Source organism: Myotis yumanensis, unplaced genomic scaffold (genome assembly GCF_028538775.1).
Source record: "Myotis yumanensis isolate MYYU_CA2020_CCGP unplaced genomic scaffold, mMyoYum1.0.hap1 SCAF_1, whole genome shotgun sequence".
NCBI classification, from domain to species: domain Eukaryota; kingdom Metazoa; phylum Chordata; class Mammalia; order Chiroptera; family Vespertilionidae; genus Myotis; species Myotis yumanensis.
In genome coordinates this window covers 70,329,653-70,356,493 of record NW_027223752.1, presented here as the reverse complement: position 1 = coordinate 70,356,493, position 26,841 = coordinate 70,329,653, and the positions used below count along the sequence as shown (strand labels likewise).

The 26,841-nt window shown below is 51.3% G+C and overlaps 1 protein-coding gene across 1 annotated transcript in view; it reads left to right on the top strand.

The window, feature by feature from the left end:
* Positions 1-26,841, top strand: part of STARD9 (StAR related lipid transfer domain containing 9) — a 109,286-nt gene that overhangs the window by 63,910 nt on the left and 18,535 nt on the right. Inside the window, exons 16-26 of the mRNA XM_070424385.1 lie at positions 505-684; positions 4,167-4,218; positions 4,538-4,675; positions 5,374-5,456; positions 5,600-5,703; positions 10,468-10,640; positions 11,094-11,562; positions 13,653-23,681; positions 23,863-24,060; positions 25,727-25,910; positions 26,272-26,406. Coding sequence (XP_070280486.1) covers positions 505-684; positions 4,167-4,218; positions 4,538-4,675; positions 5,374-5,456; positions 5,600-5,703; positions 10,468-10,640; positions 11,094-11,562; positions 13,653-23,681; positions 23,863-24,060; positions 25,727-25,910; positions 26,272-26,406 — 11,745 coding nt within the window. The remainder of the gene's footprint in view (positions 1-504; positions 685-4,166; positions 4,219-4,537; positions 4,676-5,373; positions 5,457-5,599; positions 5,704-10,467; positions 10,641-11,093; positions 11,563-13,652; positions 23,682-23,862; positions 24,061-25,726; positions 25,911-26,271; positions 26,407-26,841) is intronic.

Sequence of the window (26,841 nt, the reverse complement as noted above, 5' to 3'; positions counted from 1 at the left end):
TGTGGTGTTTCAGGCCAGTTTCATATATTCTCCCTGGGTTGACTTCTCTTGTGCTTTGTGGTCTTTGAGCCACGTACACACTCACATTAGAAGTGGAGGTGCTGTTCCTTGAGAAAGAAGTGTTAGGTCACAAAAAGGATGGCTCACATAGTAGGGGATGGGGAGAGGGGAATTATAGATGTCTGACTAATATCTCCATCAATTTAAAACATCACATTTATACTGTTTGTCCCCAATTATAAAAATAATACATGCTGTTGCAGAAAACTTTAAAAATAATGAGTTTCTATTTATGAAAGTAGCACTTGCTTTTGAAGAAAACTTGTAAACACAGAGATCTCCTAGAAGAGGTGCAGGGGCCTCTGTGGCCCTTTGAACAGTAGTAGTGAGGAGAGTAAGGAAGTAATACCCGGGGAGGGGTGGGGGATCAGACCAGGATGCCACCTCGACTTTAGTCCTGCTTCCTGCGCTGAGTCTCTGAGACCACCTCCTCTGTCTCTGCAGATAGACCAGCTGACTAGAGACTGGACTCAGAAGTGGAATGAGTGGAAAGCCCTCGTGGAGCATTACAGAGTGGACATCAACCGAAGGAGGGCTGGGGTTGTCATCGATTCCAGCCTGCCACACCTGATGGCCTTGGAGGAGGATGTGCTCAGCACAGGTGTCGTTCTCTATCACCTCAAGGTGAGTAGGCAGGTGCATGCCCTCTTCCCGAGCTACTGGCTCCAGAGGTCAAGGAGGGAAAAGCCAGGGGAAGCAGCCAAGCATTTGTGAATTGAGACAGATGTCCCAGTGCCGACTTCAGGTTTGCCCTCAGGAAATGGTTAGCCAGCCAATTGGACCTGTTTGGCTTTTGTATGAATGGAGCAGAAAACTGGAAATCAGAACAATCAGGTTTCTTTTGTAGTTGCTGCTACTGTTGCTTTTATATAATTTACTTTTGTTCTCTGAACCTTAATTTCCTCATCCTATATAATAAAACCCTAATATGCAAATTGACCAAATGGCATCACAACCAGCAGAACGACCGGTCGCTGTGATGCGCACTGACCACCAGGGGGCAGATGCTCAATACAGGAGCTGCCCCCTGGTGGTCAGTGCATTCCCACAGGGGGAGCGCTGCTCAGCCAGAAGCTGGGCTCACTGCTGGCGAGTGCAGCAGTGGTGGCAAAAGCCTCCCGCCTCTGCTGTAGGTGGGCAGTAAGAAGCGACAGGTCCTGGACTGTGAGAGCCCCAGACTGTGAGAGGAATCAGGCCTTAGCTGGCAGGCAAACCTACCCTGAGGGATCCCAGACTGCGAGAGGGTGCAGGCCGGGCTGAGGGGGACCGCCCCCCCCCCCCCCCCCCCCGCACGAATTTCGTGCACCGGGCCTCTGGTTTTAAAATAAGAACGATGCTGCTTTATTCCTTTTCTGGCTTCCTGAAACACATGAATGCAGGCAAGGAAGTGAAATCCTAATCTTAAAGTACCATTGGTGCTCCTGAGCTGTGCAAATGCAGGCTGCTCACAGATGGCTAACAGGGCAGTCAGATGATTTGAAACAGTTTTCTTTCAATACTTCTCCATGTCACTCAACCCCCAAATCAATAAAACGTGCCTCCCAATTCTCCATTACTAGGTTTACTTGGGAAAGAAGAGAGGAGAGAGAAAATAGATACCTGAACCTTAGAGAAGCATAAGGGAGAGTCTAAAGAGGTGAGGGGAGTGGTGGCAGGGCATGACGTGCAGCCGCCCAGAGAAAATACAATGAAGTTAAGGCTTTCCACGGAGGACCCTGCTCACCTGGTTCATTGTCACCTAGAGGCAAGGTCCTCATTTCTAAATGGAGCAGTTTGAGAGTCAGTGACCCATGGTAGATAGTCTTACATCCTGACCTCATAAAAAATGTCCTGCTGTGGGACAGTCTCTGTGGAAGACAAAATATACTTTACATGGCCAAAATCCCTGTGCTCACTGAAAATCCAATATTCATTCTCACAATTGTCCCCAGCGGACATTGAAAAGGAACAGAGTTTATGGGGCTTGTGTAATGCTGCTATTATCCCTGGAGAAATTAGACTCCTAATGCTGCAGTGCATGTGGTAGTGAGATGTTAGCAGAGCTCATCATGTGCAGTAAGTCTGTTCTTAGGATAAGCCCTGAGGGAGTTGTCAGAGACTGGGCCTCTCAGACAAAGTTAAAGTAGCTTATTTTATGATACACAGAGTGCAGATGATCTCAGTGAAAATGCCTCAGGCAAAATCTAAATCCTAAAGGCTATGGATCCTTCTCAGTCAGAGCCACAGGGATAGACTGGAAGTCTGGAAGAGATCAGGTGGATTAAAATGGTCAATATTTGAGTAGAACTGATCTGATATATTGATTGCATGTGGAAGGAGCAGATGAAGTTGGAAGTCAAGTGGTAGAGCTTGGGGTACAGCTGGGGGTCAAAGGATACAACTGCCCGTCTGAATGTAGAGGTGCTGGTTTTCCTGCTGAGTCTGTGCACACCCAGGTGGCACTCCCTCCAGGTGTGTTTCCAGTGAGCCAGGGCATGGGGTTCCAGTTAGTGCTAATCCTGGCATTTCTGCATATTATGTGCCCATTTTCCCCTTTTCATTTCTTTACACCCTGGTTTGGGGAATGTAACAGTAATCACTCAGGATTCTCTCTTGTTTGTTTTTTGCTTTGCTGGCTTGGTTCCAGATCTGGGACTAGTCACTAGCAATGCCCTGGGAGCTGTTTTCCCTTGAGCCACCTCAGAAGGAACCTCAGGTGGAAGGGGGCCGAGGGAAGGATGCATAGAGCACAGGTTACTGATATCCTGGACTTCCCCACATATGTGCCTTTGTGCTGCTAACGGCCCCTGGGTAAGGAGGCAGAGGGGCAGCAAGCTCAGGCACCGGTTCAATCCTGTTAAACAGATGCCATCACATTTTCTGGTTGTTACTGCCCTGCAGGTCTAGAAGTTGTGATGTGCTGTGGCTTTCATCGGTTGGGGTGGAATGTGCCTCCTCATCAGGGTGACCCTGAGCCCACAAGAGGGGTCTTGACCTCTTTCTCTTGATCCTGTTTGGCAGTGCTGGGAAGCCAGTGTCCATTGGCTTGTGTGATCCTCAGTGGCTGAGCAGAAAAGTCTGGGCTCTGGCTGTTTGTGGGTGTGCATGTAGAGGGAGGTGCAGAGCATCATTCATCACTTCTGGAGTCTTCCTTCTCACAAGCTCTTTTGGAGGAGCTGTAGGGACCACCCCTCTGGCTGAGAACAGTGAAGCCTCAGCCACTGGAGCGGTGGTATGCTGAGGTTGGAAAAGCACGGAATTCCAGCCAGAGCTCTCCTATTTAGTTTATGGGTTCCCTGGGCAACTTATACCCCATCAGCTTCAGATTCCTTGTCTATAAACGGGATAATAATACCTACATTTTGGGTTAAAGGATTGAATAAGAGATGCCTGTAAAGCACTCAGCGCAGTGCCTAGGGCATAACGAATGGCTTACTCGATGCACGACGAATACGTATCTAAACTCAGCATCTCTTTGCCATTTGCTGCCTTCCTCAACAAAGCTACGTGGTCTGAATTGTCATAATCAAAGGCTAAAGGCCTTGTCTTCTACTAACCTTGTGATTCATTTATACTAACTCCTGTTTCCCCTCCTCTCTTAAACTCTTTTCCAGTCCTTTTTTTTGATTCTAGATGTGCTTTTGTCCTATTCGTGCTTTATCCTTCTTACAATCTGGTGTCTGTTAAACTTCGTCTGCGGACCAAGAAGGTAAAAATCTTGTGTTTCCATTCACCTGTGTGTCTGAGACTGACTGGACCACATGATCCTCAGCCCCTGGGAGAAAGCTATACCTGTGTGCCCACTTCCTCAGACTAAAGATCTCTGATGGCCATGGCTATTCCCTAACTTCAGGCTATAGGAGTTTGCCAACACTTGTTGGACTTTGCAAAGATATGGTGCTGCTTTGTTATATATTTTTTGCCCCCACCTTCTCAGGGTCATTCTGGCTGCAGAGTGAGTGGGCAGAGCAGTCAGAACAGCCTGAACCAAAGTTGAGAAGTGATGTGGGAAAAGCTGGGCTGGGTGTGGGAAGATAGTGATAACACTTAAACAAGTAGACTCTCCTCTTGGGGCAGGGCTGTGTCCCTTTTTATTCTCATTTAAATGGCTTTGTTTTTCCCTTTAGGAGGGGACAACAAAAATAGGAAGGATTGACTCAGAGCAGGAACAGGATATTGGTAAGTGACAGAGTGTATGGTCTGACACTTTGTGGCAGGTACTCATGCCTGACAGGTTTCTGCAGAGGAACCGGATGGTGCTCTGAGGGGAAAGGATCTTTGAAGTCCTAAGGGGCTGCTCCTTTTGCTGCTAGGCTGTGGACTGCAGCTCTGTGGCTGGGACATGATAGGAGGGGGCCCACATGTGGGAGGATCCAGGTCTAAGAGGTTTCAGGTGATTTGAGATCTTCCAGATGTGGATTCTGATCTCATGGGAAGAAGGGAGGAGGTGTTTCCCTGGGCCATGCCTCCATCCAGGTGACCCCCACCTCTTCTGTAGTCCTGCAGGGTCAGTGGATCGAGAGGGACCACTGCACTATCACCAGCGCCTGTGGGGTCGTCGTTCTGCGGCCTGCCAGGGGGGCCCGTTGCCTAGTCAATGGCCGGGAGGTCACTGCTTCCTGCCGTCTGACCCAAGGTAGGACTGTCTGCAGCCCTGTTTATGCCAGGATGCGTGACGGACCAGCTCCATTCTCATGGGCTGGACTCAGAACTCACTGAAGCAGTCCCTGCACCCAGAGATCGGAAGGTTTCCTAATACAGTCTTCTTCGCGTGCATGAAGAAGCCCTAATTCTTGGGCCGCAGAATGGAGAATAAATCTGAAATTCGTCCCTGTGTTTGTTAGCTCTGTGTCCTTGGGAAAGTCTCTGAGCTTCAATTTCCTCATGTAAAATAGGGATAATAATAGGATTGAATAGCAGGAAGTGTGAGGATTAAATGAGCTCATTCATGTAATGTTGTTCTTAGTGTTCTTGGCATTTAGTAACCACTCATCATTTTTACTGTCACTATTACTATTACTATTCATCTGTTTAAGTTCTGTCTGTCCTTTGAGGCTGGGCTTACATTCCCCCTCTTCCATGAAGTATTCCCTGACTACTACACCTGGAGCACATCTTGCTTCTCCTTTGAGTACCACATTCTTCCTGTTCATCTCCTTAGTTTGATGCATGTGCTGTGCAGTATCCAATGAATATATATATATATTTATTGGCTCAGCTGAATTATCCACTGGTTGAGGGTAGGACTTTCATCTCCCAGAACAGTGCCCTGCATGAAGTGTATACTCTGAACAGGAACTGTTGATTGAATTCTCATCTGCCTCTCTGCCACAGGAGCAGTCATAACCCTGGGGAAAGCACAGACATTCCGATTCAACCACCCAGCAGAGGCCGCTGTCCTTCGGCAGAGAAGGCAGGTTAGCATGCTGTGCTTTCGGTGTGGCTGCTGGCCTCCCTCTTTCTCCTTTCTGAGGAAGGAGTTTGAGCTTTGTTTGGTTCTCTTGGGAGGGTGGGGAGGGTTGATGACTGCAGTCTTGCTGTGCTTTCTTCCCGTTTCCAGGTCGGAGAGGCTGTTGGTGGTAGTGGCTCTTTGGAGTGGCTGAACTTGGATGGAGATGTCACTGCCTCCAGGTTGGGTCTCTGCTCTCTGTTTGGGAAGAAAAGGTGAGAAACAGCTGCTCATTCTGCTGTGTAACCTACGAGTTTTTCTTCTTAGTCCATTACAACATGGAGCTGGGAGGAGATGAGGGTAAACAGCCAAGGTGTGAATGAAGCCTGGTCTGCACCAACTTGGAATGTGATTTGCAGATGCTGAGCTAGCTGCTTGGCTGATAGTTGGCAGGGAAGTGGTCTTGGCCCTCAATTATTTCCTCTTTGATATTCCAGCTTTCTTCATCACTGAAAGGTATGACATGTGTTGTTTCCTATCCCACTTTTCTCTGTCAACAAGATTTAAATGTGATGTTTGTAGGTAGCTTTGATACGGCTTCTGAACTTACCTCCCTGTAAACCTCTTTATCTGCCATGCTGCCTGTGTGGGAGCTCGCGGGTGTGTCACATAGCTTCCAGGACTATGGCTTTCTCTGAGTTTTTAAAGACATTGTGGGACTGAGACTCCTTTTTTTCTCTTTGCCGAGTGTCCAGAACTGCATAACAGGGCAGGGCCTCCAGAAGCAGTGTGAAAATACCTTGAGGTTCTGCCCTTTCCCATCCACTTCAGCAGCACTGTAACTGAAGCATGGAGCCAGAGTTTTGTGTGTGATTGGTGGCAACTACTTTTCTTCTTCATAGTCATTTTCCACTCATTTCTTCATAGAATTTCCTTCCAGATCTAGATACCTGTGGATTTAGCACTGGGAACAGTGGTATCCTTCTATTCCCATAAGCCAAAGTGGCTGCTGCCTTGGGGACTTCCTTTAGAAATATCAGCAGGAGATTTGGAGCCTGTGAGACCGCCGGTGTCAGGTGCTGTCCAGCCCCATGAGCACAGGGCTCCTGGAAGGGTTCTGATGGCACTTGGTCCCTTGGTTCCTTCACGGGGATCCAGCTGCTCTTTCCTCAGGCCAGGTGAATGCAGTGGCAGCTGAAGATAGTCTTAAGTCTGACCTTGTAGTGAGGGATGTTGGATGCAGGAGTGGGAGTGCACTGGTGCAGGTGTGTGAAGCAGGCACATCCTCACAGCGGGGCTGCTCAGGGCCAAAGGATTCACCAGAGTCTAAGGAGGAACTGAGGGTTCAATGGGGGGACTGGTAAGGTGGAAGAGGCTCAAGTGCATCAAGGCCAAGATGGACTCAGGACTGATGCTGAGGCTCTTGCTTAGTCAGAGTGGCCCTCCCTTTTTGTAATGAGTCCATGAAAGGAGGCCTTGTTTAGGTAAGATTTCCATTGGAAAGATGCACTAAGATCTGTTTTTCCCAGAGTTCAGAGGCTTACAGAGAATGGCTCTGCAACTTAAAGAGTGATGGGGTTGGATAAAGCTGCTTCGCTTCCTGGCGATGACAGAAAAGCTGTGTGACCTTCAGCAAGTCTCTGAGTCTATTTGCTCCTCTAAGTAAGGGTACTACCATCTCTCTCCCAGGGATCCTTGAAGTAGGATGAAAGAGCTAGAACATGTGGAGTGCTCTGCCAAGTACCTGATATCCCACAGCTACAGCTCCCCAGTGGGAGGTTCTTGTGGGGAGCTGTCCAGGAATGCAGCTTCCCTTTCGCTTTCCTGTCCCCATCTCACCCAGCTGACCAGAGAACACTGGTCTCCTGTCCTTTTATGGCCTTCTTGGGCTCGCTAGCTCCACAGGCACTGACATGACCTTTCAGTAACACTGAGAAGGCACCCTTTCATTCAGAGACGACAGAGATTGGAGAGTCAAGGCTTCCCACTCGCTGCCTCCACGCTTCAGCACCAGCTCTAGGAGCCTGTGGGCTGAGCTGGTCCTGCCCAGCTGCCGTAGCCAGCATCCTGTGCCAGTCCTGGTAGAGGTTGGGTGTGTGGGGCTCTGGCCTGTGATTGGGCAGAGGGACTGGGGAGAGAACCCATGAGAGTGGAGAAAACTGCCTGTTGTCAGCTGGGTTCCCCGTGGTGTGTGGCTGCATCTCCATGACAGTCTTTCCTCTGCTTTTGGGTGGGGTTGGCTCCCAAGCCCCTCCTTGTCCTAGGCTTTCTTTCCCTCCCCTTTCTCTCTGGAGGAGTACCCGTGGGGAGCCTGCAAAGCCGGAGCTGACTCCAGAGAGTTGCAGAGCCTTTCTCTGTAAGCCTCTGACTCCAGGGGAAATTGCCTGTCTGCCTCCTTTCCTCTTGCAGCAGTGATCTGGACCAGAGAGGGGTTTGTCCTTGAAACTGTTCTTTGCAGTTTCCCGTTTGGAATTTTGGGGACTTAACCTTAAGTGCCCAGGGCCTGGGAGACACTGTCATTGCTGCTACCAATACTGCTGCATTAGTGAGCAGACACTGCTGCATTCTGCTGCAGAAGCTGTCAGACTCAAGGCGGCCAGAAGGGCACCAGGCAGCAGCTGGGGGAGGCAGGAGCCACCCAAGATGAAGGGCAGTCATCTGAGAGAGACAGAGGTCCTTGGCTGGCAGGTACCTGAAAGCTTGCCCTTGGTAATCAACCCAGATATGTAGCATAAGGTTGGTATTTTCTTTTTCACTTGCTTTTTGGCTGACGTATTTAGCAGGGGAGACATTTTCAGCCTGATGGCAGGTGGCATCTTGGGTGAATACGCATTGTCTGCAGTGATCCTCTTAGCCTTCCTGCCTCATAGGCCTGCTGCTGCTGTGAAGGAAACTACTGGGTTATTAGCAGCTGCTTCTTTCCAGGAGGAGGGCTAGAGGGAGCGCACCTCTAGGGAGAAGGAAATTGCAGTCAGGGTTCTAGATGGCAGAGAAGGAAGCTAAATGCTCTCAGGGAATTCAGAATAAAGATCCCCTTCCTGCCCCGGGCATCTGATGGTCTGGATCTTAGCTGAGTTTGTCTGAGACCCTCAGATGGGCTTATGTTGGAATTCAGCTCTGTGGTCAGACAGATTTTGGAGCAGTAGTGCAGGCATGACACGTGTATAAAATGTTTTCCTGCTTTTTCTGTTCATGTGGCATTAACTGGTTTTTTATTCCAATTACTATCCCTAGCCTTTTGCCTCACATGCATCAAAGAGTTTCTTCCTCTTTTATCTACACTCCACTTTGTGTATTTGGCCTTTTGCCCACAGCAGCAGTGCCAGTCTTCCCCATAGTGCACCTGCTCAAGTGTCAGGGCCTGTCCTAGTCCCTGGACCTATAGTACATCGAGCGACCTCACGGTGTCCTTCACAGAGAAGACACTGCTGGTGTGTTAGCTTCTATGCACTTCTCATCCGCCTAGTCACTCTCCCTCCCATCCATCCTTCACTGTCCTCCTAGACCTATATTAAGAGATATTAATTCCTCTAAGCGAGAGGCAACAAATGATCTGTTAAGGGCCAGGTAGTATCTTAGGCTTTATAGGACTTACAGTCTCGGCTGCAGTGACTTGACTCTGCCAGGGCGGCGCAGAAGCAGCCTGGACCATACATATGAGTGGTCCGGCTGTGATCCTGTGACATTTCCCTTACAAAAAACCCAACCTGCCTCACAGGCTATAACCCTCTGCTTCAAAAGCCTCCGTGGTTTCATTCTGGCCTATGAAATGTAAATCTCCTGAGCAGAGTGATCCTTTAGAGCAGCGGTTCTCAACCCGTGGGTCGCGACCCCTTTGGAGGTCGAACGACCCTTTCATAGGGGTCGCCTAAGACCATCGGAAAACATATATATAATTACATATTGTTTTTGTGATTAATCACTATGCTTTAATTATGTTCAATTTGTAACAATGAAATTGGGGGTCACCACAACATGAGGAACTGTATTAAAGGGTCGTGGCATTGGGAAGGTTGAGAACCACTGCTCTAGAGCACAGTGCTCGGACTGGGAGCTGGTTCCAGTGCCAGGTCCTGGCACCCTGGGGCTGGAACGAGCGCTGTGGGAGGCTGGATTCAGGAGCTTTTGTGAGCCTCTAGGATCCTGACCCTTCTCACTGCCAACCTGGAGCGCCCATGCAGTTACCCAGAATGACAGGGATGGAGTGACCCTGCAGAAACAGCACATGAGGTCCTCTCTAGAAGGCAGTGTATGACCTGGGCAGAGTTAGCATGCAGGCCGAAGCTGTCCATTTTCAGGGGAAGGCTCTCGCTCATCCATGTTCACATAGGAACCTGGTGGTATGACTGTGATCTAGAATTCTTTTTAAACTTTGTATTCTGGAAAATGCCAAATACACTACAAACATCAACTCATAGCTAATCTTGTTTCATTTACATACCCACTCACTGGACCTAAACAAATCCCGGACAGTTTCACCAGAAAGCGCTTCTGCATCTGTCCCTGAAATGCATACTACAGTCTCACACTCGGGAGCTCCTCCAGTGCTGGCTCTCACAGGCGGTGCGCGGGCATCCCCTCTTCTGGACTAGGGTCTCCTCCAGGGAACAGAGGTGCCGCTGTAGTCTCTGCACATGTGCGAGACCCTCCATTCCTACAGTGGCTCTGGGCTTCTGCTCCACTTTGTTTCCAGCAGAAAACTTTTTTTTTTAAAGGACAAAATTTCTTGATTTAGCTAAAATGTTCCAGGGTTTTGTTTGTTTATTTGTTTGTGTGAAAGCTGCTTTATGTTCCTGGTTATTTTCCTTAACCAAAATATATTTGTGTTTCTGCTAAACCCACAACCTAAGAATATACTAGTCTAAGGACTGTTCTCCATCCTGCACTGTGACATCATGAGCTGCCTGTGACACCACGCCTGGGTTGCCAGAAGTCCAAAGCCTCTCTGCCCGGTTGAATTCAGGGCTCTCTGAGAGAGGCTTTGCTGGGACTGAACTGGGTTTGCATTTCCCTGGGTAACCCCGGCCCCTCTGTGACAGGAAAGTGCTGGGGGAGCAGAGTGACGAGGAACAGCTACCCAGGGCTGGAGAGACACCTCAAAGGGCCGAGATTCAGCAGCAGGATTCGAGGCAGCGAATCCTAGCCCGGCAGATTAGAGCCAACCAGGACCTGGAATTCGAGCAGGCACCCGTCAGCTGGCAGATTAAAGAAGGTAGGTGCCCGCTGCTCACAATGTCTGCTTCATCTTCCAGCCTCTTCATTTTCACGCTTCCCCAGCCTTCTGTATTCTTGCCTTGGTTTTCTTTATGATACGATGGAATCTTTGGCATTAGGCGTTCTCTCCTTTGTTTTACAGTCCTGAGGCTCTGACAAGGAGCTGGAAGCAGGAATAAGGAAGCAGCTTCCTATTGCCCCTGAGTAATGAACCTCTGCTCACTCTTTCTCATGCGCACATTTGTCTCTGCTTTGCTGCCTACCCTGCCACGTGCCCCGCACTGTGCCGAGGCCTGGGGCTTCATTCCCTTGCCCGGTGGTAGGGGGATGCCACCCTGGCCAGCTCTTTCACTCTGTACAGGTCCAGCCATGGCCGGAGGTGTCTGAGCCCAGGCAGCCACCAGCAGGGAGGTAGGTGCTAACCTTCTCTCAGGATGTTTTTGGTTTCCAGACCAGCAGTGGCTGCTCAGAGAAGAGACCTGGCTGGCCAGCTTGCAGCAGCAGCAACAGCAAGACCATATAGCAGAGAAAGAACTTGAGGCCTCTGTGCCCACTGATTCTTGGCTTCAGACATATCCTGAGACTCAATCGTCCCCACTGGTCAGAAGCCAGAAGCGGGCGGTGCCACTTCAGCTCCTGCGGAGACGAGCTCTTCGGGCAGCAGAGAGGAACGTAAGGCGAAAAAAGGTCTCATTCCAGCTCGAGAGAAGCATCAAGAAGCGGAGGCTGCTGGAGACCCAGAAGAGACTGGAGCAGCTCAAGGCATTGTACTGGCTTCGGGATGAGGGTTCCCAGGAGCCCCCACACCAGGTCCCCAGCCCTGATGCCTTCCCAGGACGTCAATGTAGAAGCAAATCGACAAGTAGCAGCTTTTTGAGCCTCCGAGAGCTCTGCCTCCGGTACTTGCCCCAGCTACGCAGGTAAAGGCAGCACTTGTCCCCTGGAAGCTTTGGCTGAGGTTTACAACCTCGTTGACAGCCTCAGCTTCCTCAGTCTATAAAATGGAAAGATGTGTTTGCTCATCTCTTCCTCATCACCCTGTTCCTCTTCTGCTCCTCTTCTTCTTTCTCTGTAGTTGATATCCGCTAAGTCTGAGGCTTTTCCCTTCTCCCACTCTGAGAGGAAGCTCTTGCTTCTTTAGTGCAATCTACATGAGCCTTATTTTTTATCTATAGACTCTGATTATTCCTGCCTCACCTCCATCTCATCTTGCCTCAAACCAGATTCTGTCCCCACATTTCCTCCTCCTCCCTCCCCACCTGACCTGCCACCTCAAGTGAGCTTCCCGACCCCACCTGCCAACTGGTGAGTGAGTGGAACACTGTCTTCTGACTCCAGGTTCAATTTGGGGTCTTCTTGTTTCTTTTCTCCTTCACTCCTTACATTCAGTCAAGGTAAGGATATGTTATCTTCCAGAATGCTTGGAACAGGGGACTGTGTCTACCTCTTTATATCCTATGGGCCTAGCACAGTCCTTGCCCATAGTAGGTACACAATTAATGTCTGTGGTGGTGGTACATTCGCTCACCTCTCTGGTCTTCAGAGTAGTAGGCAGGCTTTAAAAAAAAACACCAACTTTTTATTATGAAAAATTTAAACATACACAAAGTTGGGGAATAATACCTAACACTTATATTCGGCAATTATCAAGATTTACCAAGCTTGCTCTATCTCCCTCCTTCCTTTTTCTGATGAAGTATTTTAAATCAACTCCTAGACATCATGTCATTTCAGTCCTACGTTAGGTATACACTTCTAAAACATAAGGACTTTTCTTATACCCACATTGTTAGTATCACACCTAACAAAATTAAGATAAATTATTAGGTACTAGAGGCCTGGTGCATGAAATTAGTGCACTGTGGCGGGGGGTGTCCCTCAGCCCAGTCTGCACCCTCTCCAATCTGGGACCCCTCGGGGGATGTCCGACTGCTGGTTTAGGCCGATCTCAGGGATCAGGCTAAACCAGCAGTTGGACATCCCTCTCACAATCCGGGACTGCTGGCTCCCAACTGCTTGCCTGCCTGCCTGTCTGATCGCCCCTAACCACTCCCCTGCCAGCCTGATTGACACCTAACTGCTCCCTTGCCGGCCCGATAGCCCCCAACTGCCCTCCCCTGCAGGCTCAGTCCCCCACAACTGCCCTCCCCTGCTGGCCTTGTCGCCCCTAACTGTCCTCCCCTGCCGGCCTGGTCCCGCCCAACTGCCCTCCTCTGCAGACCTGGTCGCCCCATACTGCCCTCCCCTGCTGGCCTGGTCCCCCCCAATTGCTCTCCCCTGCTGGCCTGGTCGCCCCTAACTGCCCTGCCCTGCCGGCCTGGTCCCGCCCAACTGCCCTCCCCCGCTGGCCATCTTGTGGTGGCCATCTTTGACCACATGGGAGTGGCCATCATGTGTGAGGGGTGATGGTCAATTTGCATATTACCTCTTTATTATATAGGATACTCTATACCTAGGCCATATTCAAATTTCTCTAATTGCCTAAAAATATCTTTTTATAGTTAGTTGTTCAAATTAAGATCTAAATAGGTTTTACATACTGCATGTGGTTATGTCTTTTAAGTTTCTTTTAATCAATTATTTGTTTCATTTCTTTATATCATTGATTTGTTAAAGAGAGTGGGCCAGTTCTTTAGAATGTACTATGTTTTAGATTTGTCCGTTTGATTCCTTGTAGTGTTATTTAAATTGTTCCTCTGTTCCTTCTATTGCCGATTAAGTAGAAGTTTTCTTCAAAGGCATGATTAGATTCAGATTCAGTTCAACCTTTTTATGAGATAAAATATTGAGGAACAGACTATACCTGAGGTCACTTTGAGAGCTAGGACTATAGTCCACAGTTTCCTTTTGTTTCTACGAAGCTTTCCTTTGACACCAAAGAATGTAGGGGACATGACATTGGCCTGGTTTCTAATCTCTTGCAGTGCAGTAAGTGGGACTTTGTAGTCCCTCTGTCAGCAGGAAGTAGGGACTGCTTGCTTTTCTGAGATGGCTTTCCTTGTCTCCACAGTGTTTTCCTGAATCGGGATCCCTCTAGCACATTACCTCCTATATCCGACTCTACTGATCAGACATCAGAGAAAACCCAATCAGAAGAGTCTTTGTCCCAGGCTGCTTCTTATCCTCCAAGGACAGGGAATTTCAGCAACAATGTCCTCTGTTCCTTGGGTGAGGGGCAGCTCTGCACAGCCAGGGCGGCCATGGCCGGGAGGAGAGCCTGGGCCTCAGGGACCCGCTTCAGCATGAGCTCTATGTCTTCCAGCAACCAGGAGAGGGGGAGCGGGAGTCAGCAGCCCCACTGGGTGGTATCCCAGAGCTTAGCCTCTCTGGGCCAACCAGCTAACATGCTGAAGCCAAGGGATGAGCCAGAGGCCCTCACGCCTTCCACCCAGGCCAGGAGGACTAAGAGACTGTCAGACTCTGGCCACGGACCAGCAGGGTGGCAAAAAGAAGGGGACCTTGAGACCCACAAGGCTGCTGACGGAGCCAGTTGCAGTTGCCCACATCCCCATGGACCCAAACAGGCAGCTGGGCATGGAAAGGCAGCCAAAACTTTTTGGAAAGAATCCCAACCACCTTCTCCAAAAAGGGCATCAAAAGGGCAGAAGAAGGTGCTGGCAACTAAGGTCAGAGACATTACCAAAAAGTCCTCTCATTTGCCTCATGGCAGCCCTTTGAAGAGGCAACACAGTGCAGGGAGCCCAGACACCATGGCCTCACTCACAGATGCCGGCCCAGTGGAGGATCCCACAGGAGAAAAAGATGGTGATTTATCGGATGCAGATAGCAGTTACTCAGTGGATTCTCTCTCCTGTGTCTGTGCCAAAGCCCTGACGGAGCCACGGAAGCCAGGGAACCCCCCGAGGAGGGAATGGCATCTCCCAGAGTCAGAGAACACTGAAAGTGACAACAGCCAAATATCTGAGGACTCACTGACCGAGAAGGGGAACCAAAGCCCACAGGACAGCCCAGGGGACAGTTATCTTACCAATGGCCACGGCGACCCCAGGGCCAGAGCTAGAGCATCTATGAGGCGCTTCACCACATCCTCAGACAGGGGCCTGTTTGCCCAGGCTCACAGGAGCTTTTCGCTGGATAGCCTGATTGACGCTGAGGAAGAACTCGGGGAAGATCAGCAGGAAGAACCTCTCTTCAGTTCAGCCGATGAGATGCCAACAGAGACGTTTTGGCGCCTACAGACCTCCAGTCTGCCCGTCGTGAGGCAGGAGGCCATGTGCAGGCTTGGTCCCATCACCCACAGAAAAGGAGCCAGGCTAGATGCCATCCTGCCAATGAGCAGTTCATTTTACCTTGATTCCCAGCCCCTGCCCCACTGTGCACAGCCTGAGTCGGAGGTAGAGGCAAGGTCCTCTGAGCAAGCCACCACTCTGCAAAGCATGCCGCTTTCAAGAGGGAGCCCTCTGTTGTCCATGGATTCCTGGTTTTCCTGTGACTCCAAGATCAATCCCAACAGCCCCCTGGGAATAGTGGGTTCTTTATGTCCAAGTCCTGATGTCCAGGAATTTCAGCCCAGTGGTTGGGAGAGGCCTGGATTCTGGCCAAAGATGGAAGAACTAAAGCCATCGGGTACAGAAGCAGTCCTGCCCTATACTTCCAAACTGCCCCCAGGTGGTGCAGAGCTGCCCTGCAGTGTCAGAGCTGTGTACAGTATTCCTGCTTCTGATACATCCAGGTTGTCCCTCTGGGGGTCATACAGGCTTCTTCCGTCTCGAGTTGATGACACCTTTCAGGCCAGAGGTGTCTCTGACCCAGTCCAGCAGGGCAACTCTGAAACATCCAACAACTCGAGTGTACCGAGCGTACTGCCTGCCTCCGCCACCTCATTTACTTACGTAGGCAGCGCCTGTGAGAGGGACTGGGCTGCCCTTCAGCAAAAGTACCTTCTTGAACTATCTCATCCTGTGTCGGAGGCCATAGGAGAGCCCAGGCCAGCTTTCACCTCCCTCGAGGAAGACTCTGGTTCCCTGACCCAAGCTTCTAGCAGAGGAGGAGATACTGTATTGGTAGTTGGTTCTGGGCTATCTAGCAGTTTGAAGTTCAACAACTTTCCTATCCATATATCCAAAATTAGGCATTTGAGGGCAGAGAAAGAACAGGACAGTTTGGGTGTCGAGTTAGAAAGCACTTCAGATTTCTTTACAACTAGTGAGAAAGAGGTGAGTTGCAGTGGAAATTATTCAGCAGACATAGAATCATTGACTTCTGGAGCTACAAATGCACAGGTATTTGCAGCAGAGAACAAGGTGGCAAATTCCATGATGGGAGCATGTGAAATCAAACAGAACCACTTGGAAGAGTCCTCTCAGAGTAGCGGGAGGAAGCCTGGATTGATGACTTCCTCTGATGAATGTTTCTTCCTGAAGAACCCTTGTCACAGTAATGTCACCATAACCACCAAGGAAGGTCCTCGGCCCCAAAGTTGTGCTCCTCTCAGGAAGAATAGTATAGGCCTGGCAGGGCCAGTAAATCACAACAGCCACCTCCCCCGACAGGAAGAGGAGGCAGACTGCCAGGAGAGCTCCCAGGAAGTGGTGGGAAGACACGCCAATCTTTCCTTTGCCTTTCCGTCAGGCCCAGAGCTGTACCTGCACTCTGCTCCTTGGAATTCATGCCCGTCTTCCCTGCAGCCACCTCCCTTAGAAACATTCTACGTGACCAAAAGCCGGGATGCCCTGACGGAAACGGCCTTAGAGATCCCGGCTTGCAGAGAAGCCAGAGTGCTTTCCCCACCCCCCAGGGAGGCCTGGGGCTTTGGTCAGGACTACCAAGCCCTCCAAAATGTTTATTTAAAGAGTAATTTGCCGGTGCTGTTACAAAAACAGAATGCCAAGATTGCCTCATTGCAGCAGGTCACAGTGGAGAGGCCACTTGATCTGAACACCACGGAGGTTAGTGGAGAAATAGGGAAATGCGCTGGAAGCCATAATTCAGTATATTTTTTTGTTGCTCAGAACAGACATTTTCTTACACCTCCCAGCCCGAAAGTATGTGAATATGAAAATCAATTTGGAAATTTAAATAAACACAGTCTTCCGGCACTCGAGGGAGAAAAGACCACGATACAGTCCGGTTGCACCGTTTCCTCAGACAGTTCTGGGTCTGGGAAGCCGCTTTCTGTTTGTGAGTCTCAGGTTCGTGGGGAAGAAGGGCAGGAGCAGAACGCAGTCCTAGGACAGAGCCAGGCCTCTGATAGGGACAGACAGTCCCCTTTGGGGGCCAGGTCTGATTTCACCTGTAAAACTATCAGTTTAGGTTTTGACAAGGACATACTGGGGGGCACTGCTCGCTCTTTGAAGTCTAGATCAGCATATCATAGAGTAAGGAGCCCAGAGATAATGGCCCGGGATGGGAGTCCAACCCACAGAGGGGAATGGAAGAATGAAACTGGGCTTCCTGGAAAATCTCTCCAACCCAAAGACAGCTCAGAAGAGTTTAAGCAGCCATGGACAGAATCTACACAAGAAAGGTTCCAGTCAGTTATATACTCTCAGGAAAGAAACCTCACTGAACGCAGCGGCCCTGGAAAGTTGCAAGAAGTGTTAAATCCCAAAGAACCACCTTCCGGAAAGAAACAGAATAAAAGAGTTAATAATGCTGACGAAATGGCTAGGCTAATTAAGAGTGTCATGCAGCTAGAAAATGGCATCTTGGAAATCGAATCCAAGCAGAATAAGCAGCTATATGCTTCCCATACACTGGGAGTCAGTCATGAGTTTGTGTTCCAGGACAAGGAGATGGCTGATCGTGTCGCTAAGCCAGGCAGCTCTAGAAACCACCTGTCTTCTCCAGAATACACAGATGATACTGATTTTAGGGATGGTGACGCTGGAGAAATGGAGACTAGCAGTAGCACTGGGGAAGATCCCCAGGACCAGAAAATCATGCTGAGTCCCTTCAAGTCAAGAGACTGGGTACAAGACATTAAATTTGTGAGAGAGCATAATCCCCCAGCTGTATTAGACAGACCTGCCAGGGACCCTTGTGATTATTTAGGGATATGTACAACTCACAGTGAGTGCACCAGAACTTTTGTTAATCCAAGGAGAAGGAAAGCATTGGCTAGAGCTGTGCCATTCCAGCCCAGGCCCGAGTGGCCCTCTGAGGAGGAAAGCGAGGTGGTGCATGCATCAGCAAGCCCCAGGAGGCAGCCCCATGGCTTGGAAAGTCTTGAGGAATCGGAGACTATGAAAGCTTGTCAGGAAAGCCACATTCCCAAACACATAAGTAGTTTTTACCCAGAGAAGCCAAAAGTTCAAGGAAGAGTTAAAGAAATGACTATGCAAAGAGGAGAGAGCCTACAGGAGCAATACAAAATGGTCTCATCGACTCAGAAATTTCTTAGTCCAAGCCAACGTTGTATGGGCACGTTTTTCAGCCAGGAGACAGGCTCATTGCTGAGTCAGCCAGACTCATCTATGGCTCCCCATCAAGACCTGAGTAACACCTTGCCCTTGAGTTCCCCAAGACTGCCAAGAAGCTATCTTCATGCGCCTGATACTATAGGCGTCTCTTCAGTTGACTATGTGCTGGATCCTACAGTGTTGAAAATGCCTAACAGTCTCTGGGTAACTGAAGCAGGATGTCAGGGCCAGAGTGGAGTGCCCAGAAGCCACAGTCCTCAGGGAAATGTGCAAGAGACGTCCTCCAGGGCGCACACTGCTTGCTGTGGGTCTGCAGTCTTCGTGGCCGTGGGATCTTGGGATCAATCTGGTGCACCAGAGACCGTTTCCCTGGGGACTGAGAGCAGGAGATCATCAAGCACCAGGTCCCAAGACCTGGGAGGGGGCCCCAGAAGCACCTCGATGGGCTCGAGTACCAAAGTGGATTCTGCTTCTGAAGCCAAGGTGGCTGTACAAAAAGGAGCAGAAAGAGCCAGTTCCCTTAACTGGGTCTCTAGCCCACTTAAAAAGAGGGTCAACTGTCCCTTAGAAGAGGGTAACAACCAGTGCAGGGAGGTGAGGCAGAAGGCAGAGGCGGCGGCCGAGGACCTTAGACCTACCAGTGCTACTTTCTCAGCAGCCGTGTCCGTGGAGACACACCCTGAGCCCTCTGCACATACATCCACGGGCTTAGCTGTGCTGGAGGAAATCAGAGAGACAAAGGCCCACGGAGAACAGCTTCATGACTTGGTGACTGAGGGCACAGTCCGTCCTTACTATGAGACTTTATTAGAGCCTGCATGTTCTTCAAGGGTCCCTCATAGGCCTCAGTGTCAACAAATGGACCAGCCAGTGTCAGATAGGACCGGGAATAAGGGTGAAGCACAGGGGTTTCATGTGGCGTCTCCCTCTGCTGAACCAGGACATCTGTGGACTGATAAGAGGAAAGCCCTTAAGACCACACCCCTCTCTGGAGACAGCTTTCAGCTTCTGCCCAACACTGAAGGTAACAAAGGGCCACTCCAGCCCTCACAGACCTCCTCCCACGCTGACCCTGCTCTAGGCAAAAGCCATTATCCTGGAAAACTAAGGCCTTTTCTGAGAGCAGATGAGCAGTGTATATGTTATTCTGGCCCATTTGAAATCATGGAGAAAAAGCAAGAAGCAATTAGAATTTCTGCTGATCCTGTAGGCCCGGACAGTCTTCCTTCTTCAGCTATAGAGGAAGCCAGGAGGGTAACAGCAGGGAAAGTAGGGGCTGCCTTATCTTCTCAGGAACCTTCTGACAGTCCCGGAGTGAGTCAGCATGGGAAGAGCCAGTCAGTTCCCTGGGAGATGGCAGAGGGCATGCCCCCTGGCAGTCAGGAGAGCAACCAGGCACACCAAGAACCTAGAACTCTACACACCACATATGGAGGAGAGTCAGGTAGCTTCACCGTGGCTGCACAGGGAGGAAAAACAACCTGTTTTGAAAGTCAGCTTGTGATCTGTAATGTTCAGAATTCTGCCAGTCTCTCAGGGGCTAACCAAGACCATGTCCAAGACCTCGAGGCTTCCAATGGCTTAGAAGAAGGAAGGGCACGTCCCAAACGAAGTAGCGTCCTGCCTGGAACCCTGAGAAGAGCTGAGCTGGCAGCTCCCTCACAGCAGTGTGTGAAGGCGGGGAGTGTTGGTTCTGGGCTGGCAGAAGCCTGCAGGGCTGGCAGCAAACACCTGGAGCCGGCTCCATGGCCAGATCAAAGACCTAGCCCAGATCCTGGGGGAGTGAGGGAGGAGGCCCTGTGCAGATGTTCACAGGAAACTTCAGATTGTGTTGTCTTCTCAGGGAGCACTGAAGGCAGAAAGACTCTCAGCCCATCTGGGGGGCAGGAAGGCAGCAGAACTCTTCCTTGTCAACAGCTGTGCAACCCTCAAGCCATTGCTTCTTATGCCTGCTCCTCCCCTTCCTCCACTTCACTGTGTTACAGAGATGGTGACCTGGGGAAGGCTGCCCCACAAACTCTCCACCCAGCCTGCAAAGTATCTTGCAGGGCCTGTGGAATGGATGAGAGAGGAGAGAGCTATTCCAGTGACCCCGATGTGTTCTTGACACATGGCCTTGAGCCCAAAGGCATTCATGTGAAATTTGGGCCACCAGACAGCAGCACTCTGGAACCCTCTGCCACCACTTCTGTCCTCTCTCTGGCTCAAGGCTGCAGCTCCCCTTCTGCCCCTGACATGAAGGCAGGTTCCCTCAGCCCCTCAGTTGCTGCAGGGGATCCTGAGGAAAAGGTTGCCAAGAAGACAGCCCATGCAGAGTTTGAGGCTGCCCCTTTTCCTAAAGGCGTGTGCTCTGAGCCACTGAAGAAGTTTCAGGACAGCTCAGTAGGTGGCCAGAATGCACAGGAGTCTCAAACCAAGCCAGAGCTACCTGCAACAACCAGGAGACAACACACCCTGAATTTAAGTGAAGGCTCTGTTGAGAGTGAGCTGCTGGTGGAACCACAGCATGGATGTTTAGAAAATGCTGTCAGATGCCTTCCAGAAAAGCCACAATTTTCCACCGAGTCCAGGGATCACAGTAGCTTGGATCCCCAAGCCAAATTTGCAGCCAAGTTAAAGCACATCTCCCGTCCCCAGGTTGGCAGTCCCTGGGAGGAGAAAAAGCAGCAGAGAGAGCAGGCTTCGGGCGGTGGTGAAGACCCCGCCCAGCGCATGCATCCCCCACGTTCCCACGAAGGTGACTTGGATAGCTTTGAGATGAGAGATGCAGGCGGAGAGGAGGGGGCTGCAGCCAAGGCCTCTGTGCCCCAGATGTGCTCACCGGGCTTTAAAGACTCAGCCAGTGACCCCGTGGTGCCTGCTGCCCAGAGCCCTGGCCAGCCCTCTTCTGGAAGGGATCAGCCGGCTCTCCCCCACAGGCGCTCACTTCCTGTCATTGCCATTTTCTCTGGCCCCAGGCACTCCAGGTCCTCCCCCCAGCCACAGTTCTCTGTCATCAGCTCTTCCCGGTCTCTTCAGGAGCTGAATTTGAGTGTGGAACCTCCTTCCCCCACAGATGAAGAGACACAGGGGCCTAACAAATTGTGGAGCCCACATCCTAGGGGCCACTCCTTAGAAAAGTCAGCAGTGGGGACATCTCTGGAAGCTGAGGGCTGCGATCAGAAAGCCTCATCTAACGTCAGCAGTAGCTCTGCTGATCACAGGCCCCTTCAACCTGCCAGCCCTCCTTATCCAACGCCTTCAGCTCCCTTGTGCATGCCGACCCCCAGTTTCATGACCTGCTGCATGTCTGGTACAGTGGAACCGACCCAGCAGGGAAAGCCACAGAGCCTGGGTGGCCAGGCCAGGCCAGAGAAGTGGCTTTCGGAGGCAGACAGAGGAGCATTGCACTTTAGCTCCAGTGACATCAATCCCTACGTTCTGCCCTGCCCTCCAGCGGGTCCTGCACCCATTGGCTGGAAGCAGTATGTGTTTGGCAATACAGTTGATGTCTCCTGTAGCCAGTCACCCCAGGGCCTGGTACCATCAAAAATGGCCGGGTGCTCCAGCATGGACAATGGCCTAGAAGACCAGAACTCCCCATTTCACAACCACCTCAGCACCTGTGCCAATTCCCGAGGTTCACATGAGGCCTGGGAAGTATGGGATTCTTCGCTCGCCTTGGGGAACCACCACATCCTGAAGGGCCCTGACGGAGCGGCCCCCGCTAAGGGTCCTGATGAGAGAGCCCAGTTCCAGCCCACCCCTGCTGAAGCAGGCCCTCTGCGGAGTGAGTCCCCCTGGACTGAAGGAAGTGCTACAGGCCCCGTGGATGAGATGCTGCTGCTGTGTCCATCAGAGGCGGGCGGCCCTGGGGGACAGTCCAGGATGAACACCTTGGAGCAGGGCACACAGACCTTGGGCTGCAGGCTCCGTTGGAGCCACACGGACATCGCCTCTGCCCATTTGGAAGCCAGCGCAGTGCCGGTCTCTGATCTGGCCGCCTGGGCCAGCATGCACAACCTGTCTGTCCGCCTCTCGCAGCTCCTACACAGCACCTCGGAGCTGCTAGGGAGTCTCTCGCAGCCAGGTGTTGCTGAAAAGCAGCAAAACACCAAGAGGGAGAACTCAGATGAGGCACCCCAGACCCTCATGATGGATGGCTGTACTCAGACCACCATGGATGAGGGCGTCCAGACTGACCTGGCCTCCCCACCTCTGCACCTCCAGGCCCCAGAGGCCAGCCCTCAGGAGGTCAGTGTGGTTCTTGAAGTGCTGGGCTCAGGTATCTCCACCACGTCTCAAGAAAAGGGACACGGCCTGGGGACAGTTCAGAAGAGAGAGGCGGAGGGAACAGCATGGAAAACAGCATGGCCCCCAGACCTTCAGGAAGAAAGCACCCCCTGCCGGCCCCAGAGCCCTGCAGTGCCCTCACCCCATCTGAGGGTTCAGAAGGCCCCACTTGGGCAGAACCTCCCTTTTGTGAGCCCCCAAGCTTCTCCCGATGCTGCCCAGCCACCCGGCGCCCAGCCCAGTGAACCCTCCTTCCTGGCTATCAGCAGCCCCAGCCTTAGCCTCCCTCATTCCCCAGGACCCTGCGCCAACGCTGCAGAGTCTGTCGGGGAGCCCAGGGTCCCGAAGAAGTTGTGCCCCACAAGTGCCTTGTTGGTGGACAGGGCCTCTTCCCCGATACTCGCACTTAATGCCAGCACTCAAGGGCCAGAGCTCCCCCTAGGCTCTCTGTCTCTCTCCACCCCCTTAGCGCACCCTCTTGAAGGCCATCAGAAGCTTGTCTCCAGCCCAGACCTTCCCCTCGACTCCCCCAAGCCTCCAATGGATAATTATTCTCAAGCCATTGACGAGGCAGGCAGCCCACGGCACAGCTCAAAAACCCAAGTTTGTTTCCTAGAGCAGCCCCATCAGCAGCTTCAGCCCCAGTCCCCCTCCGGGGTCCAGAGCAGACTGCCGCCTCTGCTGCTGAGGATCAGGAGTCTGAGACCGGCCGAGGGCTTGGTCCCCGAGGACATGGCTCTCCTGGAGTGTGACCCACTTTGCAGTAGCGGGCCAAATAAATGGCAGAGCAGGACAGAAAATGGGGGTGAGAGTTCAGCATCTGCAGTGGAGCCACAACCCACTGCCAACAATCCCTCTTCGGGGGAAGGCTGGCAGCACCTCAGTCCCCGCCCTGTATCTGAGTTGACTGATAAAACAAGGCTCCAGGGTTCTACCTCTGGCCCAACCGAGGCCTGCCAACCTCAGGGGCTGCTGCGCCCCAGTTCCCAGACGTGCATGGCTCCTGAGCCCCAGCATCACAGCCTGAGGGACCTCCCAGTGCATAACAAATTTAGGAATTGGTGTGGGGTTCAGGATGGCTCTCGTGGGGAGCTGGGAGTGACGGGGTTGCTGGGGCCCAGACATGTCAGCACTGAAGAGCAGGGACAGCATCCCTCACAGCCTGCGGGCGCCCAGAGCCAGGACCCTGTGTGCTCCCAGAAGGAGCAGATGCACCTGCAAGTTGGGGCCCAGAACCTCCCTCTCAGCACGGAACTCGCAGAAGCGAAGCTGCACCACAGCTTTGGGAAGTCGGATGCCCTGCTCGAGGTGCTGCAGAGCGGGGCAGGGGAGGCACTCACTGCCCAGGAACCTGTGCTGTCCACCTGGGAGGAGCTCCATGCCCGGTAAGGGTCCCAGCCTGGAGTGGGTGGGCGAGGGGGGCCTGCGAGGAAAGAACCAAGGCTACGCACTGGCTGTTCCCTCTCCTCCTACTCAGTTCTGGGATCTTCCAGGGGTCAGAGGTAGATTATAAAATGGAGAAGGGCATTCATGGTGTTTCAGTGAATCAATCATGTTTTATCTCAGGCAAAAACAAACCATTGAGTGCCTCCGGAGACAGCGGGCTGAGCGACTTCAGAACTTCCGTCGGACACGAAGCCTCAGCCCCCAGAAACAACTGAGCTTCCTGCCTAAGAGGGACCTCCCCACCCGTAACCTTGACTTACCCAGCAGGCGCCGAGAATACCTGCAGCAACTGAGGAAGGATGTTGTGGAGACAACCAGGTACGGGTGGATCCAGAACCCTGCAGGAAGTAGGTTCTGCGTGGGGTGAGGGGGTTGTGGGGAGCAGGGCCTGAGTCTTAGTGTCCTGGAGGCTGCAGCTTCCTCTCACAGGAGCAGTTCCAGGAGTGGGTCTTCTGTGCCTGTGGACACGTGGAGGTGGCTGCGGGAGATGGGGCAAAGGGAGCAAAGGATGTCGGGAGGAGGGGGGCGAAGCATGAACAGAGTAGCTATGGCATAACGAGACTGCAGGTCTGAGCCTCCGAATGGGATACAAAATCAAACTGAAGACCCTGTGGGCAAAGAGAGGATGGCTCACTCAAGAGTGGTGTTAGACAGAAAGTAAAGGGATGGAAAAAGGTATTTCATAAAATAAGTAGCAATACTTATACCAGACAAAATAGACTTTAAAACAAAAGTCAAAGAAGGACCCAGCTGTTCTACTGGGCATTTATTAGAAGAAACTCAAAACACTAAATCAAAAAGACAAAATGCACGCCTCTGTTCATTGTAGCATTATCTACAATAACTTAAGTGTCCATCAGTAGATAAATGGATAAAGTATTGCATACATGCAATAGAATATGACGTAGCTATAAACAAGAATGAAACCTTGCCATCTGCAACAACATGGATGAACCTAGAGAGAATTGTGCTGAGTGAAATAGTCAAAGATAAATGCCATATGATTTCACTTATATGTGGAATCTAAAAAACAAATGAACAAGCAAAATAGGAACAAAATCATAGATATAGAGAACATTTTAGCAGTTTCCAGAGGAGAAGGGGATTGGGAAATAGGTGAAAAGGGTGATGGGATTAAGAAGTACAAAATAGCCCTAGCTGGTTTGGCTCAGTGGATAGAGCATCGGCCTGTGGACTGGGGGGTCCCGGGTTCGATTCCAGTCAAGGGCACATGCTCAGGTTGCAGGCTCGACTCCCCATGGGGGCGTGCAGGAGGCAACCGATCAATGGTTCTCTCTCATTATTGATGTCTCTCTCTCTCTCTCTCTCTCTCTGTTCCTCTCTGAAATAATAAAAATATATTTTTTAAAAAAAGAAGTACAAAATAGCCTGGCCGGTGTGGCTCAGTGATTGGGCATCGATCCATGAACCAGGGAGTCACAGTTGATTCCCAGTCAGGGCACATACCTGGGTTGTGGGCTCAATTCCCAGGGCGGTGCGGGGGGGGGGGGGGGGGGGGGGGGCGGGGGGGCGTGCAGGAGGCAACCCATTGATGATTCTTTCTCATCATTGATGTTTCTATCTCTCTCTCCCTTCCTCTCTGAAATAAATAAAAACATATTTTTTGTTTGTTTTTTGTTTTGTTTTTTATTTTTTCTTTAAAACATATATTTTTTATATATAGTACAAAATAGTCATGAGGATGTAAAGTACAGCATAAAGTATATAGTCAATAATATTGTAATAACTATGTATGGTGTCAGATGGGTACTAGACTTATGGATGACCACTTTGTAAGGTATATAAATGTTTAATCGCTAGGTTGTATACCTGAAACTAGTATGTATGTCAAGTATAATTGAAAAATAATTTATTTAAAGTTAAAAAAAAAAGTGGTGTTGAACAGGCCTGAGGTGAGCAGGCCATGGCCATCACCCACACACCGTGTTAGAAGGTACCTCTCTGCCCCTCTGGTCCTTCCCAGGAACCCAGGGTCGGCATCAAGGTCTGCTCAGCCACCCTCTGACATAGAGCTGATGCTAAGAGAATACCAGCAGGCTCGTGAGGAGGCCAAGGTGGTGATCGCCCGGGCCCGGGACCGACTGCGGGAGCAAACGGAACAAGAGAAGCTGAGAATCCGCCAGCAGATCATCTCCCAGCTGCTGAGGGTGGGAAACAGGTTTCAGGGTAGGCCTGGAGCCTGGAGGCAGACCTCAGATGGGTCGTCTTCACTGGGCTGCCTCAGGCATGGGCTGTAACATTTGACCCCTGGTGCCAGATCAAAGCTGTGTTCTCTGTCTTTGTGTCATTCTCATCAGACCAGCTCCTGTCGCTGGGCCAGAGTCTGGGAGGAGGCTGCCTTGGTATAGAGTTGGGGTGGGGGTGTGGGGAGGTGTGAGGGTGTGAGGCTGAGGTGGAAGGTACTGGGGGTGATGGGATCAGGAAGGTGCGAGGACTGGATTTGGGGCTGTGGGACCTGGGTAGTGAGGGTGCACCAGAAGCTGGTTGACAGTGATCTGTCCTTACCAGGAAGAGGAAAAACTACACACCCTGGCCACCTCCAGCTCCCTGTGCACCAGCTCCAATGGAAGCCTCTCTGGTGTCACCTCTGGCTACAACAGCAGCCCGGCCTTGTCAGTCCAGCTCCAGTCCCCAGGCAGTGTGGTGAGTAGGCAGATGCTAGGTATAAGCTCACGGCCAGGGCTGCTAAGGCAAGAGTTTGGGCAGGAAGTTCTGCCTCAGGTCACTGCTGACACTTGATGGATGGTGGCTTTGGCTCTTCCTCTAGTTCTGTCTTTCTCTCCCTGTTCATTCAACAGCTGCTTGTTTTAAGTGTTGTGTTAGGCATTGAGGGTGCAATAGTGAGCAAAACTATTCTTGTCCTTAGACTGTTTGAAGGATAAATATTAAAGAGCTTATTTTACAACTAGAGGCCCAGTGCACGGATTCATGCACCAGTGGGGTCCCTCAGCCTGGCCTGCGGGGATCAGGCCAAAATCAGCAGTCCAACATCCCCCGAGGGGGCACTCTGAAAAGTTGCTGTTGCTCAGCAGCTCCTGCGTTGAGCGTCTGCCCCCTGGTGGTCAGTGTGTGTCATAG